Here is a 17,929-nt window from a genome sequence, read left to right on the forward strand (position 1 = left end):
AATCAGGACAGTAAGTTTTGCAAATAAAGGTAAATTCAACAAAGGACTTTAAGCGTGCATATGAACAAAAAAGGAAACAGAGCTCCATTGGTGAACTCTGAACAGGGTCCGTCTGTTCCAATGACGACGTAAGAGAAGGTTGACAGAACATTGAAGATTTACCTCCCTTGTTGAAAGGGGCGTGGTTATCTTGTCAACTGTGATACGTCAACTCTGGCCTTAATCGAACGGATATGAATATTCAAAATGTTCACCTCTTTTCCTTTTTCCGCCATTTTAAATTCTGTCTGCACCTACATTTTTCTCAGCAGATATGTAATGAATTCTGAATCCTTTTCCAAATCTGTTTGTTTTATTGAACTTCCTGAGCGTGCAGAATTCACCAATCGAGCACGACCATGGAAAATCTTACCTGTGACATGAGTTTGTCTATTTCTGTATTACTACTAGTAGTTAAACTGGAGAGATTAGCTGTCACACTGGTTTGAGACGAACCACCTCCTAGTCCTAGGTTACCCAGGGTCATATTTAACTCTGACTGCAGATTACGTAGCACCATGTCTTGTTCTTGTATCCCTGAAACTTTCTGAGTTCCGCTCCACAATTCTGCGTATCTTTCGATCTGTTTTAAAGTGTCGTTACCTAGAGACTGTTCACACTCTCCACATGCTGAAAGAGTTAGAATGAGAATGAAAATAAATCTTACGAGCTACTTTCTACTATTATTTGACCAACAATGCCATGCTGACATTTTCGTAAAGATACTTAACATTGACAACAGTTAGACAAGGTGTATTTTTTATCCAAATGACAGGACATATTTCCAGCCTATCAGGGGGAGCCTGGTTGAAAAATCTATAGGTTAAAATATAGGACAGTACTTGAATCTATGCTTGAATGAAGCTCAAACCTCTACACACTGATTGTACATGTACATGTATGACAATTTAAGATTTCTAGAATCCTACTAGCTTGTCCTTGGCAAAACCTCTTGATTAGCTTACGATCTTCGACAATATCTTTATTAATTTGATATCAAATAGAGTGCTTTCAAAGCATATTCTTAGCCCCCTCGACATTCAGTCCTTTCCCCTCCCCCATCATTCAGGAACCCACATGTATGCCTTTAAGGGTATGGGAGCATGCTTATCTCAACCCCTTGCTTCCATCACTTTTGTTCTATTTGGAGAGTATACAGTACAGCTTGGTTGGATGGGACAAAATTTTTGATTCAACAAGGTCTGGCATCAAAGTATATCTGAGTTAAACCCCATTTCAACTCGGTAGACAAGTGACTTGATAAGTTTGTCACGTTGTTTAGTTTAGACGAGTGAATAATAATAACACAATGCTAAAATCTAAGAAACCTACCAGTACAGCCGGCTTCACTGAACCCAGAATAAAACTTCATACATTCATTACATTGTCTTCCACTTACTCCTGATTTACAGTCACATTGACCTGATGTCTTGTTACATGTCATCTGACCAGTTACAGTTCCAGTTACATTACAGTTACAAGCTACAATAGATATAGTGTTAGTTACATAATGATATATGACAAGATATAAGGCAAGGTGAATAAAACACAAGATAAATAACAATATTTTACAAGGATGAGAACTTATGTTCTCTGGGATCTTTTCTACCAGCTGGTCCTTCATCAAACCTCTTAGTATCCATTTTACAAGGAAAACAACTTAGTTTCTTAGAATATTTTCTATCCACTGACAGTAGGTTGACTGGAATAATGAGGAAAGATGACTTATTCATTATACTTTTGTAGATCGACCTAGATTAGAACCAACAACCACCATTTATTCCAAAGTAATGTACACATTGTAAACATTCAAGATGACTTATTCAAGGTCACCAGACTTTCACACACTAACTGAGATTAAAACCAGCTACCACCATTTGTTTTCCATGTAATGGACATGATGTAAAGATTATAATGCTCAAAGCAAATGAGTTACAAATTTTGGGCATTCAGGTGTGTTTTGATTAAATGGCCACAATGTATAGCAAGATTCCGATTGTCTGTCCACCTAGCACCATATTTGGAATTTAATTTTAAGATTGGCCATGTTTTATAAGAAATCTGTTACATTACCTTCACAAGGTTGAGTTGGTAAACCAAAATATCCATCTTCACAGGTATCACATTTATCACCCTGAACGTTAGGTTTACACGTACATTTCCCATCAGCATCATTACACTGTAACGTGGTACTTCCTGCCTCAATACAGTTACACGGTACACAACCTGAAATCAAAATATAATCTCACATCGTGTTTCAATACAGTTACACGGTACACAACCTGAAATCAAAATATAATCTCACATCGTGTTTCAAAATCCCAGATATTTGTTAGCATGGAAATATCATATCATAAAACCATCACCAATACGGACATCTTCACTTTCCTGGAACCCTGAGACTCCTCTAAGCAATTTTTAGTGTTCCAGTCATCTGATTGGTCAGGTATTATCTTGACCTATGCCAGGATTGAACACTGGACTTTCAGGTTAACGAGCAAGCGTCTAATTCACTGAGCCATCCACCACTGCTCCTTACACTGTAGGTTAAATGGACAAGGAAGAAACAAGGAAAAATTCTTGGAATACGAACCAAATGACCGGCGATCAGAGTATCCCCAGAATCCTGTTTTACATTTACTACACTGTCTGGTACCAACCCCTGTGTAACACGGACATTGTCCTGTACTGGTGTCACAAACTGAGGAACTTGAACCCCCTGGGGAACATGCACAATCTGAAATATATAATAAGACATATGACACACTTTATTTTGGATATCTTTAAAGAATTAAAGGGATTGTTAAGAGGTTTTCTAAAATGTGTATCAGGGACACTGATAGCAGTAATTTGAACCACTTACTTTTCAGTGAAATTGCAAGAGCCAAAGACGTCTGACTTCATGTTAATTAATGCTATAAGTGTCCCCGATACACATACAATTTTAGAAAACCTTTATTAGCAGTCGTGATAACAAACCTTCCTGGGTGCAGTTATCAAGATTCTTCAGATTCAGATTATTACCTGTGATATCATAATCTTTAAAACTGCTTCTGAGAAAACCAAAAATACGGCATCTATCATAACCCAAGACAAATTATTTCTATAGTAAAATTACAGCTACTATGAGATATCGCTGGGAAAAACAAGGCGTGAATGTGGTCTATACAGACTTTTGCTACTCAAAATTTATATAAACCATTAACTCACTGGCACAACTCTGAGATGTAGCATTTCCGAAGAAGCCATCTTGGCAGCGTTCACAATGGTCTCCGACAGTTTGTGATTTACAGTCAATACATTTCCCAGTGTTTTTATCACATGAATCGCTGTTCCCGTTACAATTACATCTTGTACATTTCCCAGTGTTCAATATGTTAGGGTTGCCATAGTAAAATGTGTCACATCTGAAAAAAAAGGCGTAAAAAAAAAATTTCAAATCCGATTTCAGTGTTCAGTCTGCATAATTAATTGCCCCATTTCTGTCTATAACATAGATAGACAAATTTGCAATGGTTGCTCATATTTTCAAATTAGATGCATAAAAAGTAACATTTTTTCTATTTGCAAGAAATTATAATGACAGACGGACTGGCAATATACCTTCGCATTGCCATTTCGGTGTGAAAAAAGTTACTCACTCATCGCAGAGATTACCAACATATCCAGTTTCACAGAATAGACATTTTATACTGCCTGACTCCTGTTCACAGGTCGAGTTGACAACACGTGGGGGATAACACATACATTCATTACAATCACTAGGTGTCCCTAGTGTAGCATCACCATAGTAACCAGCCTTACACATCTCACATTTGGATCCTGGAATAAAAAGGATGAAATTTTCTATATAAATTGGAGCTAAATAACTAAGATTACTTCGGAATATGTCACTAGCGAGGCAGGAATACTAGCACTATAGGACTGGGATTGTGTACAGGTACCAGTCTATCCCCCACCCCTTTATCACCCCCCTCCCCCTTCCCATCTCTACCTACACTGACCTGTAGTTTGATGTTGACAGTTAATACAGTCCCCAGTGTCAGGGTTACATTCTGTTGCATGGTTATTACATTCACAGGGTACACAGACCCCCAGGTAGCCCTTCTCCCCTACTTTATCTCGCCTGTACCCAGGGGCGCATTCCTGGAAAAATAAAAAACAACAAGCATGGTTAGTTCCCCACCATTAAATACACATGCATGATTAATGAAAAATGTTTAATTGTGGGGACACTGATAGCAATTTTCAATCAGGCATCTGTAGTTCCTGCAATTCCACAAAAACTAAGTGTTTGATGACATCACAAAATATGCTTTATCACATAAGAACTTTTGCTTTTAGTGACGTCATCAAACACTTAGTTTTAATGGAGTTACAGGAACAACAGACCACAGAAGGAAATTGGTTACTATCTCTTTCAATTACCACATCAAAACAAAAAAACAGGACCACCTCAAAACAAAAAAACAGGACAGAACTAAAAACACTTGAAACAGGAGACTCCTTTCAAAAACTTAGTGTGTAACAAATTGTAATTTGAACCACAAGTAGTACCCTTTAACTCCTCAAGATTCTAAGGTCAAAGGGCACAGTCCTTTTGACTACACAAATCACATTTACTGCAGGTATGAATGGAGTACAGTGTCACCCCAAAAAGTTGTACAGCTACAAACCTATTAAAATCTATAACTTGAGAGGCCTTATCAAACTTACTTGTAAAAATCACAAATAAAACACAATGTAATAAAGAAATAAAGAACAACTTTCACCAAATTGTAAAAGAAGAAAAAGAAAACTTCAATAAAAAAACACGTCACGTGAAACATAAAATATAGTTTAACTACCAATTACCATATGGAAGATACTCGCATCTGATTGGCTATTACCATTAATTAAAGAAAATACCAGACGATAAGAAAAAATCATTAATCCAACCACCAACATACACCAACCATTAAAACCAACAGAAGAAAATTCACAGCCATCTACCTCAGAGAACCACCCCTTCCTTTAGGGAACCAGCCCCACCCTTACCTCACAAGACGACCCAATGTAGCCTGTCCCACATTGACAGTTTTCCATCATGAGGTTCACCGAGCCTGTTGATTCCTTTTTATAATAAACCAGTCTATGTAACCTATAAAAGGTGGATGAAATAATCGATTTCGAAAATGTTCAAAATAACCGAAAATGTAAACTTATTTGTACTGTATGGATTGCTAAGAGGTTTTCTAGTTTTTTGGGTGTATCGGGACACTGATAGCATCAATTTACACCATTCTAATTTTCAGTCAGAAGTCTGTGGTTCCTACTAAAATCGCAACATTTTGACTTCATCAAACACTCAGTTTTAGTGGAATTGCAGGAACCACAGACATCTGATTAAAAATTGGAATGGTGCAAATTGATGCTGTCAGTGTCCCCGATAAATATAAAAAGTTTAGAAAACTTCTTTACAATCTCTTTATGTACAAATAAGGAATGTAGGAAGCCTAAAAAAGGGGATATTATTTGGGTCACTGTTATATCAATGTACTTGTTGTTTCAATAGTCTTTACCTATATTATTGTGCATACATGATTGTTGTGTAGGTAGCACAAACATTCAAACATAACTTGAAAGTTTCAAGATTTTAAAAATGACTTACTGTGATGTATGAGGTCCGTTTAAAAATGAAGCAGGTAAGAGAATATAATCCACGCTGCTAATGGCAAGAATAAAGTCACTTCGATTTAACGCTGTCGTTCCATCTTTCAACCACGATTTCTCATCAACCTTTACGCTAAGTTGAGTTTTATTGTCTGCGCCAGGTGCCCCAAAATCGTGAACATATCTTCCCTTCCGTCCAACCATGATGGCTTGAGCCGGACTCGCTGTTCCGCTACCAGTCGATGTGTACTGGATGTCAGTGTCTATATTCATACCATACAAATGGAGTAAGTTACCCTTTAAATCACCAGGAGCCATCCAATATTGAGGAGTTGTCCCCTCCTGAGTTACAGATAGATACATCGTGTCCCCGGATATAATGTTGATAGTATTGTTTACTAGCGCCCCCTGTCCATCACTCAGTTGTATAGAAGCTTGTAGTTTGCCTCCCAAGTTTGTCGTCAGTAGAGTTGAAGTCTGGAAAATAGAACATTGTAACATTGTGAACCAGGTAACAGCAGTAACTAGGTTGTTTCATTCACTCATAAACTGTATACAAAATATACCTAAAGATGGGTTCCCTTATTTCATTTATGAAAATGCTAATACTTATATGAATAGAAAGTAAAGGTGTTCTAATGACTTGTCTCATTTGTCCATAATTAATTCATCATTAGCTAAATTAGAAGAGAATTACCAGTAGAATATCAATCAGTGACCGATCAAGAAAGGTCAAAAAGTATTTTTTTTGTTTATCCAAACCGTACATACATGGACATTTATAAGTGGTTTAAACTCTTTAGTTATATGCAATAAGAACATAATGATATGATTAAGAATACATGATAATTCATTACAAACACCAATTAGCCAAATAGTTTGCTTAATTTGACACTAAAAAATAAGGAAACCCATCTTTAAAACTTGACTCATAAATACACAACAGTATACCACCTTTCATCAACTCTACTTTCAATTTGAGGAATATAGACAAAAGCCCAAATGAAAGCTCAATTTATAATTCATCAAAATAATTCTCAACTGATTAATAACATCCAGTCTGCATCTCAATACAAAGTTTCCTAAAAGGGGTATTCCGCTTTTTGGTAAAAAGTTTTGATTATCAAAAACATCTTAAATTATACCTCAAAAAAAACATTTTGACCTACAAAAAAAGGAGAATGCCCCTTTAATATCAGATATCATATATTAGTTTTAGGATGTTTATTTATATACATGATAGAATTGGGGAACACGTTTGTGTCTATCGTACCCATTCTGCTCATTCGACATTTTCAAACCATTTAAAAAGTCAGTCACTTACCCTAGAAAGACGCTGAGTACTGGAAGAACAAGACTGAGTAATTCCCATACAAACACAGTCCAGACACCCTGCATCGTTAGCCTTGTCCAGATAGAAAGACGTGGCTGAACATTGATCACATATCATACCTGCGACATTCTCCTACAAAATACAACACCAATTATAACAGCTTTAGAAAGAAACAATGACTGTATTTTACCAGGATAAGCTATGTTTCAAGAGGATCCTATCTACTGGTGTAACCTTCGGATATCTCTTGGCCAAACTTCTAGGCATTGATTTTAGAAAGATAACATCTTAGGATCAAGAGGATACTTTTCATCAGCTGGTCCATGACCAAACCCCTTGGCATTGATCTTTTCTGGATTATCCGTACCCATTTACAGCTGGGTCAACTGGGATAATCAACACTTTCACATGCTGACCAAGATTACAACCCATAACCATCATTTTGTTACTAATTAAATGGTGCCATGTAAAGTTTCCAATGCTAGAACAGACAGAAGCCTTCTCACAGTGGACCCAGCTTGTAACAGGTAGGCCTAGGAATTGAGAGCTCCAAATTTTCTACAACTGCTAGAAATGAAATAAAATGGGAGTTTTTCATCCTAATTTTTTGCTTCATAGTGAGTTAGTGAAGTTAGGCAACACCATACAGTGTGATATAAGGGAAAATTTGACATAAAACAAGTATTACATTACTTTTTTCCAATTTCAAACTTTCTGGGGCTCACTGACCTGCACATCCTTGACAACACTTTAACTTCTTAACTGGTACTAGTCCTACTGTTGATTCTTTAAAGGCAAGATTCTAACCTAAAGCACCAAAAACCCTAGTGTATCTATTAGTGTACTAACCTTACAAATACATTGTCCAGTAGTTTTAGCACAAACAGTACTGTTAGAGCCTACAGTAGAACATAGACAAGACGAACATCCACTGACACTGAACAGTTTAAATTCATCTTTACACTGGGTACATTTCTCACCCTCCACACCCAGTTTACAGGTACACACACCCGTCTTCTGGTCACACCCGGCTGAGATTGAGCCTGTCACATCACAACCACAAGGCTGAAAAAATAAATATTGGTGTTACAAATGATTTCTATCAATTTTCAATTATGTTAATTGAAATGAAATGAAATGAATTGAGTTTTACGTCCTACTTTTCTGCACCATGTGGATTAATGAAGACAGAGATGCTGTATGCGATGAGGGAAATTTTGCCAGGACAGGGGCATTAGCCTACTCTTTTTTGATTTCCAAAGGTTATAACAAAATACCTATTTAACAACAATATATACAATATCTCGTATGACTACACTTTACACTGCCTCGATTAACATTGTCTCTGAATACTCGAAGAATTATTTGCAGCATTTAGTACTACATACTACTGAGACTGTGCCTGGTGTCCAATCCTCGTTTCACTTCGATATCTGGGACATTGTTTATACGATCTGAGGACACATACAAAAACAGGTTGAAAACTACAGTAATAATTAAACTTAACAATGTTAATTCCTCACCTGACACCCAGCAGAGCTCCAATTCCAATGATAAACAGCACACGTATCACAAATTCTACCAATAGTATTAGGTGGGCAGACGCATTGACCAGTTCCCTTATCACATACAGAGTTACTTCCCTTACATTCACATGCTGGAATAGAAAATGTTTTTGATGTGGAAATCTCCTATAAATCTATAATCACAATAACAACTGTCAGGTATAAATGAAATTTGAACAAAAAAGAGAGATTATGTGCTATTTCCTGTCATAAACAAATACAAATATAAATAAAGTAATGATTTTAGAATGTTATTGATGGTTAGTTCAAAAATAAACTTAACTTTACAAATGAATAGAAATGGAGTTTTACTTCCTACTTTTCTGTATCTATTTGGATTAATGTGGACAGGCAATGCTATGCAGTATGCAAAATGGAAATTTTGCCAGGACAGCTGCATTAGATTTCCAACTGTCGTAGGAACAATAGCATAGCCTGTAGCACACACCGCCCTGGTTATTGTCCCATCTGAACCACTTAATGCTTTTTCATTGTCAGCCCCTCCGACCTGAACCACTAACAAGGGTAGGACTGGATAAATCAAAGGCACTATCTAGACTCATGATGGAATAAACCCCAGAACTTTCATGCAAATGTTTAACTCACATCGGCAGGTATTTACTCAACCTATGCCAGGATTAAACCCTAGACTTTTAGGTCGGCAAGCAAGTGTTCAACTCAAGGAGCTACCGTGGCTACAACTTACCTTTACAGCCAGTATTGGATAAATCATAAAATCCTGGTAAACATTCATCGCACTTTCTACCTCCTACCCCCGGCTTACACCGACATGTCCCTGAATAAACCTCACACTCCATCGACATACTGCCATCTTTATCACAGTCACATGACCTGGCTCCATTTAAATAATAGGTCGTCATGGAGAATATACTCGCCTTACATAACTTCTGAACAGCATCGTCAGTCCTAGAGACGAAATGAAATGAAATCTTTAATAGATTTAAAAATAACATTACCAATAGAGGTCTCCAGGACAGAATGAAAAATCTCAATATTTACAGGTGATATAGATCAGCTATCAGCTATTAGCTATCTCTGACACTTTTCACAACTAAAATCTGACATTTAGTTCATCTACAATTTTAAATGATGTGTATGTGTATGTGAGCCAGGCAGGGTTGCTTACTCTTCTAGACACCACTTTTCACTTACAATTGATAAACTTCTTCATGTGAAAATGTTAGCTGTTACCAATGTTTCTCCAAAATGTTTTAGATTTTGAGTTTTTCATTTTAGAATTGAGATCGTTAGTAGGCCTACTTAGTTTATTTATTTAACTTACAGCAGTCAGAATCACATAATGTATATAATTTCATCCTTTAAATCTTCCAGGGGGAGGGGGCGCTTTGGAGCTACAGAATTATACAAGGGGAGCTAACAACACAAAGCATTTAAAAACTCAATGTCCGTCTCATTTCTTGGGAAGTCCTGGTCCACCCTGGTCCACCCTGGTCCACCCTAGTCCACCCTAGTCCACCCTGGTCCACCCTGGTCCACCCTGGTCCACCCTGGCCCCTGCTGAACCCTATTTGACTTACCCAATGCTATTCTCTAGAACATTACAGACTGTGGAAAAGGATGGGTCGACTAACGAAGATAGAGGGTTAACAAACTCGACAGGGACAGCAACAATTTGATCCTGAAATATGAAAAAAAAGAGTAGAGTAAATATGAATTGAATGGCGTTTTAAATCCTACTATTCTGCACCTTAAGTGTGGGCACATGAAAATCTCCAGTCGGTCATTTTCCACGTCAATAATCACGTGTGGAGCATGCAATTGAAAGGAAAATGAATCTGATTGGATGATGATGATAAAACTACCAAAAACAAATATCAAACTTATAATTCCTGTCGGGAATGCCATAATCTTGTCATGAAAGTACGGCATGCGGGAGATTTTGCTCAAGAATTGAGTTGGCGAGAAAAATCGCATTCCAAGACTGCACGTGTGCCCACACCTTTATGGGCCGGAGACTGGCAACACCATGCAGTGTACAATTAAGAACATTTCTCCAGGACATGTTAAAATGTTGACAAGTTACATATTGTGATTGAAACATAGATTTCTGTTTTCGAGACCATCTTTCTGAGCTGATGCCACCCAAAAAAAACTGCCAACAGAAGAATCTGTACCAGTATGAGTTAGCCCAGGGGAATTAATATAAGTACAAACTTACTAAGAACATATCTCCTAGAACTCTAATAGTTACGGTGTAAACTGCAGGTTGTAAGGTAAAATTACGACTGGCAAGAGTATTAACGGAACACCATCCACTAGAGCATACTGGGAAATTTATCATTAATGGCGATGTTCCTAAAAAATAGATCATGATCAAATGTATACTTTACGTTCCGTTTTCTATTTGCTTTTATTTTAAATTTAGCCACTTTAGTTAGGAATTAAAAAGACCACAGGCCATCTTAAGACCTTACCCTATCTGAAAACTAAAGTGGCTAGATTAAAAATAAAAGCTAAAATAAAGTTGGCCATTGACGGTAAGAAATCTAAATGAATTCATTGATAACTAAGGGAGATATGGTTTTGAGCTCGAGGATCCAATGTGCCATTCCCTGTAAGATGGTAGTAGAGAATCAGGCAGCTCTGGCTTCTGGAGGTGGTTGAAGTGTTGTGGAAACTCTGACTAAATAAAATCTACTAAAAAACAGAAAGAAAGTTTGGTCTACTGTTTGACTAGAAAAGTAGCAGAGAAGCTGTAGTGATAAAAACATCAAGTGTTATCTGAATGTAAAACTCTTGATTGAAATGATGACAGTCTAAACCTCAACAGTTGGTATGAATTTCCACAAGAGTTTCATTTCTTGTTGAATCGTAAGAGCACAGCAGGTTGAAAGGCGAGAATCAAAACAAGTGATGGAACACAGACTCATGTCACTACCTGAAAGTCAGCGTTAAATGCAACTATATTATATAGATCAAATTGAAATCATCTCTGTATTAGGCAGGGAATGCTTAATCTTCTAGACATCTGGCCATGAATTCTCGAAATGATCTTAGCGCTAAGATGTCCCAGAATCAATGTTAGAAGATAAAAACCTAGGATATCCTAGAATCAATGTTAGAAGATAAAAACCTAGGACATCCTAGAATCAATTTTTAGAAGATAAAAACCTAGGACATCCTAGCGCTAAGATCATTTCATGAATACGGGGCCTGGATACCACTTTTTACTATGAAATACTTACTCAGTTATGACCAATATACTTCTTCATTTCGAAGTTCATTTGCTGTTACCAAAGTATTGCCGAAGTATCAATTTGGATTTCTGGTTTTGCTTCGCGATTCAGATTATAAGTAATTGGATTTTTATTTCCCAACTTACCTAAAGATTTGACCTCTAGTTGACCTGTAGATGCTATGGTAGTAGTATATCGAATGATTAGAATATATTCTCCTGTTAGCTGAGTTCCACCAGGAATAGCTAAGTTTACTCCTACTAAATTCTATAATACATGAAACGAAATAGAGTTTTACATCCTACTTTCCAATAATATTTCAGTGTAAAATAAGTTTCACACAAGGTTCTTCTGCCTCCGCAATTGAAACAAGGTACCTGTATCAGCAAAATTTATCAAAACTGTTTTGAATGTCAGCTGTATAGTAGAGGTGTCTAGATAATTAAAATCTGTACAAGCACAACAATTCTGTCAATCAAAATTCAGGAGTAAAGGTAGAATAGTATTGGACTCTTTCAAAGAGAAATACAATCAGGTGTTTCAAAAAATATAAGCATGGTCCGCTTCGCATGACACCCGCCACTACTATATCGGTCATGTGATACAATCAGATCAATTTATGCCTGATTAAACATTTGTGTACCCTACTAAAAAATATTCCCATTTGCTTCCTTATCTGTCACAATATTCACAAGAAATAGAAAGTTTTGTGTTTAAAAACAAGAGGTTGCCAAGCAAGATACGCCCACTTCCCTGATATATTTTCAGTTTATGAAGGGCAGTCACCAATCTATGTCAAATCATACCAAAAATACAATTTGTACAAGATATAATTGTTGATTTGTTAATCAAACACAGAAAATTTCATAAAATTTTGACATAAATTTCCAACAAATTTTGATGGGTAATATTATAATGTGGGCGTAGTCAAATGCTGATTTGATTCGTTAAGGCCTCAAAAATAGGGCACGGGAAATTGAGACTTTACTCACCCCTGATTTCAAATCAGCGTATCCATCTCCTTTAAATCCACCATATTGGGGTCCTCGACTTAAAGAAGCATCCCCTGTTCCGTACTCAAACTCGGCTGATATAAAATGAACATCTGGATAATAATGTAAATCACTCGGGCTGAAAATAAAAATAGAAATTGAGATGAACTGATGTGAATTGTTGAAAGATTTTAGACAAATAAATTTATAATTAATTGAAATAAAAATAACATAAATCTGGGTCAGGCAGGGCTGTTGATTTTCCCAACCAGGCAAGTAACACGTAAATCAAACACTACCAATTTTCATCTCAAATTCATGAAAAATCCCTAAAATTAGGCGTATATGCTTAGAAAATGTCCTGAAGATCAAAATGGTATTCACACAGTTTGAAGCTATGAACAGACATGACTGGCAAAATATGTTTCAATGGATTCATTAATCGTATAAAGACCAAACAATTTGTCAAATAAGGTCATGGTGAAAATTCTCAAAAAGGAGTGACTCAAATGGGTTTCGGAGCAACACCAATATTCAATGTGTGGCTCTAGATGTGCTAATATCCCATCTGAGAAACTATTGGGGCCAGATTTGTCCGGCTAGTATCACTCGTGAAAACATCCCATAATAGTTAAAAAAGGTGCAATGAAAAATTAAAGGGAAAGTTGCGCCATTTTTTTTTCACATTTAGTTAATGTGTCAATTTTAGTTTATGACCACTGGACAGCCTGGATCTTCCATATTTAATGTTGTCATATAAAAAGAAGAATAAAAAATCTTACCTGTCACATTTCATGGCGTCTATGTTCGTTCTACACGGACATTTTCCAAATGTTTTATCACAGGTCATTGACTGGGATCCACCTGGATCACATCCACATGCAGTACATCCTGGAAATAGATCATAGCTCATTAATTCAATCAATTTACTTCAAATATCGTTAGCTTGCTATGATAATATTCCAGGTAGTTGATAAGAGCATTGACAATATAATATCTTATTATTTATATGATATCTATGGATAAGAAACTATTATGAAGTGATGTCACGCAATGGTCACATTATGGTCAGGTTATGGTCACGTAATGGTCACATTATGGTCACATAACGACCATGTAATGGTCACATTATTTCATGTAATGGTCACGTAATGTTAACATAATACATTTAGTTATACAAAAATGTCAAGAATTATCAAAATAGGCTTGTCATGTACATGTATTTTAAGTTGTTCACATACAGTGTTCACAGTTCAAAAAGTTGTCTGCTAATAACTCAATCATGGGCACCCTAAAATACTTAAAATATCCCGATCTTCACAGGACATATAATACTGTGTTTACACTTTTTACCATGACCTTTTTCGATGGATCTATTAACCCTTTCAAAGCTAAACTCAAACTGTCCCTACCTTCAGCGTTATTAGGGTTAAGATTATAAAAACCATCTTTACATTCATCACACTGTCGATTCTGGACATTCTGTTTACAGTTACACTGTCCCGTGGAATCGTTTTCACATGTTTTATTACTACCAATAGTTCCTCCCACTTCACAATCACATGCTGTCAAAATTACACAATATAAATGTTGTTAGATAACCAGTGGCATATCTGGACCATGCCCCATCCCACCCCTCCCTCAGGCCACAAAAAATGAAAAATGTATTACATACTTCCACTTCCAAATGGTGTCATTATGCTGTTATGACCTTTGTACTTATTCCATGACTGTAATAGTCACCTTTCTTGTATCATTGAAGTTTGTAAATGAAGCAATTTGATTGGATTGTAGGCTTGCGAATACAACCAATCAGAGGCCTCCACAGGAAGTCTGTGAACACAAAGCCATAATGTTTATGTCTTTCTGTTGGGGGATCTGATTGGCTATATTCGCTGGCATACGATCCAATAAAATCACTACGTTCAATGATGCTATGGTCTGTAAATCGCAGAAGGTTCAGTACATGATTATCTGAGATCAAGGAGGCAGGACCTGTCACAATTTTATCAGCATCATCCCTTCATCTAGGCCTGGCTATATGTTGTGTTTTTAATCTCCCCCTGATTTATACTTAATCATTATAAACATCAGCAACAATATCTTAAATTTCACAAACAGTAAATGTGTATCTTGACAATATTAATAAGCAAGTATGGTATCAAGATGGTTGAATAAGCATAAGCAACTGTTCCAACAAAATACAGTATATCCTGCTCATGCACCCAACTTTATTAAACAATCACCTTCAATATGCGACCACAATAAAGTTCCCCCCCTACAACTTTTTAACATAAGTAACGATTGATAAGTGACCACCTTCATTACGTGACCAGCAATATCAAAATTATAATTGAAGATACACTGTTACACAAAATAATACTTACGTTGACAACCATCAGAGTTATCTGCTCTTAGATTAAAATATTCCTTTTTACACTGAGTACATTTCGTTCCTTCAACATTTTTCTTACAAAAACAATCTCCTGGAGCCTGAAAAAATTTTTCAAATATAATTTCTAGACAAACGTTGAAAGTTTAAAATATAGAAACTAAAAACAGGAATGTTATGTTATATTTAGTTTTAGGTTCTAGTAAGCTCAATTAGGTGATCATATAGATCAGTGGTTCTCAACCTCTTTCTTTCTATTTCTACATTTTAACTAAAAATCTTTGCATCAATAATGTCCCTAAGCACTCTTGTTTAAACAAATGTTCTGAAATACAGACATAAGAACAAGTTCTACTTGCCCAACTTCAGACTGGAAAAAGATCAGTTGTCTGAAGATTGCATAGCATGAGACTCCGAGTAAAACCACGATTCAAGTTCTGTTTAAATATCTTTAGCCAGATTTTTATGCATACCTGTCCAGCTTCTAGAGAGTTATCATTATTCATGATACAATCAGCCACGATCGACGATACTGGATTGACAGTGGAACCAGACATGGAACATTCACACGGGACACAAGCTGCCTCTTCTGTTTGCTGTTTGTCTATTGGTCGAAAATAATTCGTGGAACATTTCTCACAGTTAACACCTGAAATTAAAATCAAATGATCAAAAATAAACACAAAAAAATTTTAAATTTTCATTTCATCAAGAAAATTGAATAAGTATATTTTACCTACAGTGAAATCATTTCAGGCAACAAATTTTTAAAACCTATTTTCAGCTGGAGGCCTTTATTCAGTAGGATCTTAATTCAGGGAATCCTATTTTTCCAAATGCTTTAGTTTTATGACTTATAACCCTACATTTCAAAAGGCTTGTGCCATCCTAACCCAAGGGCCAACCCTATTTGAAAGGATCTGTCCAACCCCTATCCAAGGTCCTTTCCAAACTTACCCCCAAGGACCTACCCAAAAGGCCTTTCCAACCCTACCAATATTCTTACCAGTTGTATGGTGAAGACAGTTGACACAAACCCCTCCACCATTTTTAGTTCCATTGCCGTCAGTACTTTGTTTGAGGGCTGCTACACCCTTGTCATAGAAACATTCTGATGCATGCTGGTTACAATTACAGGCTGAAAAATTAAACAGAATAATTGACATTACAACTCAGGAAATTAATAATTGCAGTTTTATTTTCTTCTGTTTTTGTAGAATGAGTTGAATAGAATTCCCCAATTTAAGAAATGTAGTAAGGATTCAATTCCACCTTCATCTAGTACATTGGGAATTATTTTATGGGCGGATCTAGAGAAATCCTGAGGGGAGACAAAAATATGTCTCTCTGAGGTGAGGCCCAAAGGCCAAAAGCCCCTGAAGGCCTACTAAAGGCCCCCAAAAGCCAACGAATTTCAGATGGTCTCAGCTGAATTTTTAGCATTTAGACCTAAAGGGCTTAATTTTCACTACCTGGGTACCTTTCAAAGGCCTAGGGGAGGGGGAGAGAGGGGTGCATGGCCCACACCCTAAAGGGTACTGATTGAATGGTAGAGAAAATAATGGTATATGCAATAAATCTTATCTATCTGAAGCAGAACATGCAAGTTAGGCACAGGAATTGTGCTAATAATGCTAATGCTAATAATGATTTCATAATCATCGTAGTTTGGTGATTTCACTAGATTTTTTTATTCCGTAACTGGCTTTATATTCGATATAATGTACGTTCGCTACGGGAATAAACATTAGCACAGACATAATGTTCAATTTCAGAAAGAAAACAAAAGCTGGTATCTGGTAATATAATCATAAAATGAATGATAGTTGTTTAATATGCGAGTTTTTAATTTCCTTGCCAAAGCTGAGGATGTTTGTGTACAGTTAATTATCTCCCTTGACGCACTAAGGGGGAGATAATCGTTCTTAGATCAATCATCAGACAATAATAAAATAAACGATCTTTGAGAATCTCCATCTCTGATGGTTTTGTGTTGGAATTTTACTAAAACGGGATATAATCTGTATCTGTTGCATCCAGTATAAATAAAACCCAGCGGATAGATACTTGTGTAGAAGGAGAACCGACCAACTGTTTGGTAGAGATCATCTTCACAATATCAAGATATCATGAACTACGTCTAATACTTTGACATCATTATGTATCATTTTTGTATCAACTAACTTCGTAAAAAATTTGATTAGAATGGAAAATAATTGAAAATCTTGCTCAATTCACAAAACTAGCCCCATACCCCATGTCTCAAGGTGATTCCCTTCTTTGGCTCTCTCCTCATAGAAACAGTTTTCTAGATACGCCCCTAATTGGTTGGGTAGGGCCTATGTATGTAAAAAAATAAAATCTTACTATCACATGGTACGCCATATTTAAATGGTTGTTGGTTGAATAATGGTTGACAAGATTCGCAAAACTGGCCTTTAGTATTCCCACCACAAATACAGTTATATTCCATTGTATCGTTATTTAACTCACACCCCGTCTGCTGCCCGTTACAGATACAATCAGCTAAAACCTCTAGTTCCTTGATAGCATAATGTTGCTGAAATAAAACAGAGTTGGGTTCATGAAAATACATTGTGCAATTACAGACACAATCAGCTAAAAGTAAAACCTCCAGTTCCTTGATAGCATAACGTTACTGAAATAAAAAGGGATTTTACGTCTTTTTAAAAACAGACAACGCCATACAACGAGAACCATTGGTAAGGGGGGGGGGG

General features: G+C 36.4%; 1 protein-coding gene across 1 annotated transcript in view; it reads right to left on the bottom strand.

Annotated features, from left to right (window-relative positions):
• Positions 1–17,929, bottom strand: part of LOTGIDRAFT_164938 (hypothetical protein) — a gene marked incomplete at both ends in the record, with an annotated part of 36,748 nt that overhangs the window by 17,791 nt on the left and 1,028 nt on the right. The window contains 24 exons of the mRNA XM_009061440.1: positions 413–669; positions 1,372–1,521; positions 1,649–1,741; positions 2,113–2,265; positions 2,579–2,776; positions 3,250–3,446; positions 3,681–3,861; positions 4,044–4,185; positions 5,077–5,179; positions 5,690–6,168; positions 7,016–7,156; positions 7,874–8,089; positions 8,548–8,681; positions 9,296–9,516; positions 10,149–10,249; positions 10,790–10,926; positions 11,954–12,074; positions 12,800–12,938; positions 13,582–13,690; positions 14,212–14,364; positions 15,187–15,292; positions 15,665–15,840; positions 16,198–16,329; positions 17,559–17,751. Coding sequence (XP_009059688.1) covers positions 413–669; positions 1,372–1,521; positions 1,649–1,741; positions 2,113–2,265; positions 2,579–2,776; positions 3,250–3,446; positions 3,681–3,861; positions 4,044–4,185; positions 5,077–5,179; positions 5,690–6,168; positions 7,016–7,156; positions 7,874–8,089; positions 8,548–8,681; positions 9,296–9,516; positions 10,149–10,249; positions 10,790–10,926; positions 11,954–12,074; positions 12,800–12,938; positions 13,582–13,690; positions 14,212–14,364; positions 15,187–15,292; positions 15,665–15,840; positions 16,198–16,329; positions 17,559–17,751 — 4,032 coding nt within the window. The remainder of the gene's footprint in view (positions 1–412; positions 670–1,371; positions 1,522–1,648; positions 1,742–2,112; positions 2,266–2,578; positions 2,777–3,249; positions 3,447–3,680; positions 3,862–4,043; positions 4,186–5,076; positions 5,180–5,689; positions 6,169–7,015; positions 7,157–7,873; positions 8,090–8,547; positions 8,682–9,295; positions 9,517–10,148; positions 10,250–10,789; positions 10,927–11,953; positions 12,075–12,799; positions 12,939–13,581; positions 13,691–14,211; positions 14,365–15,186; positions 15,293–15,664; positions 15,841–16,197; positions 16,330–17,558; positions 17,752–17,929) is intronic.

This window comes from Lottia gigantea (genome assembly GCF_000327385.1).
Source record: "Lottia gigantea unplaced genomic scaffold LOTGIsca_48, whole genome shotgun sequence".
Lineage (NCBI taxonomy): Eukaryota > Metazoa > Mollusca > Gastropoda > Lottiidae > Lottia > Lottia gigantea.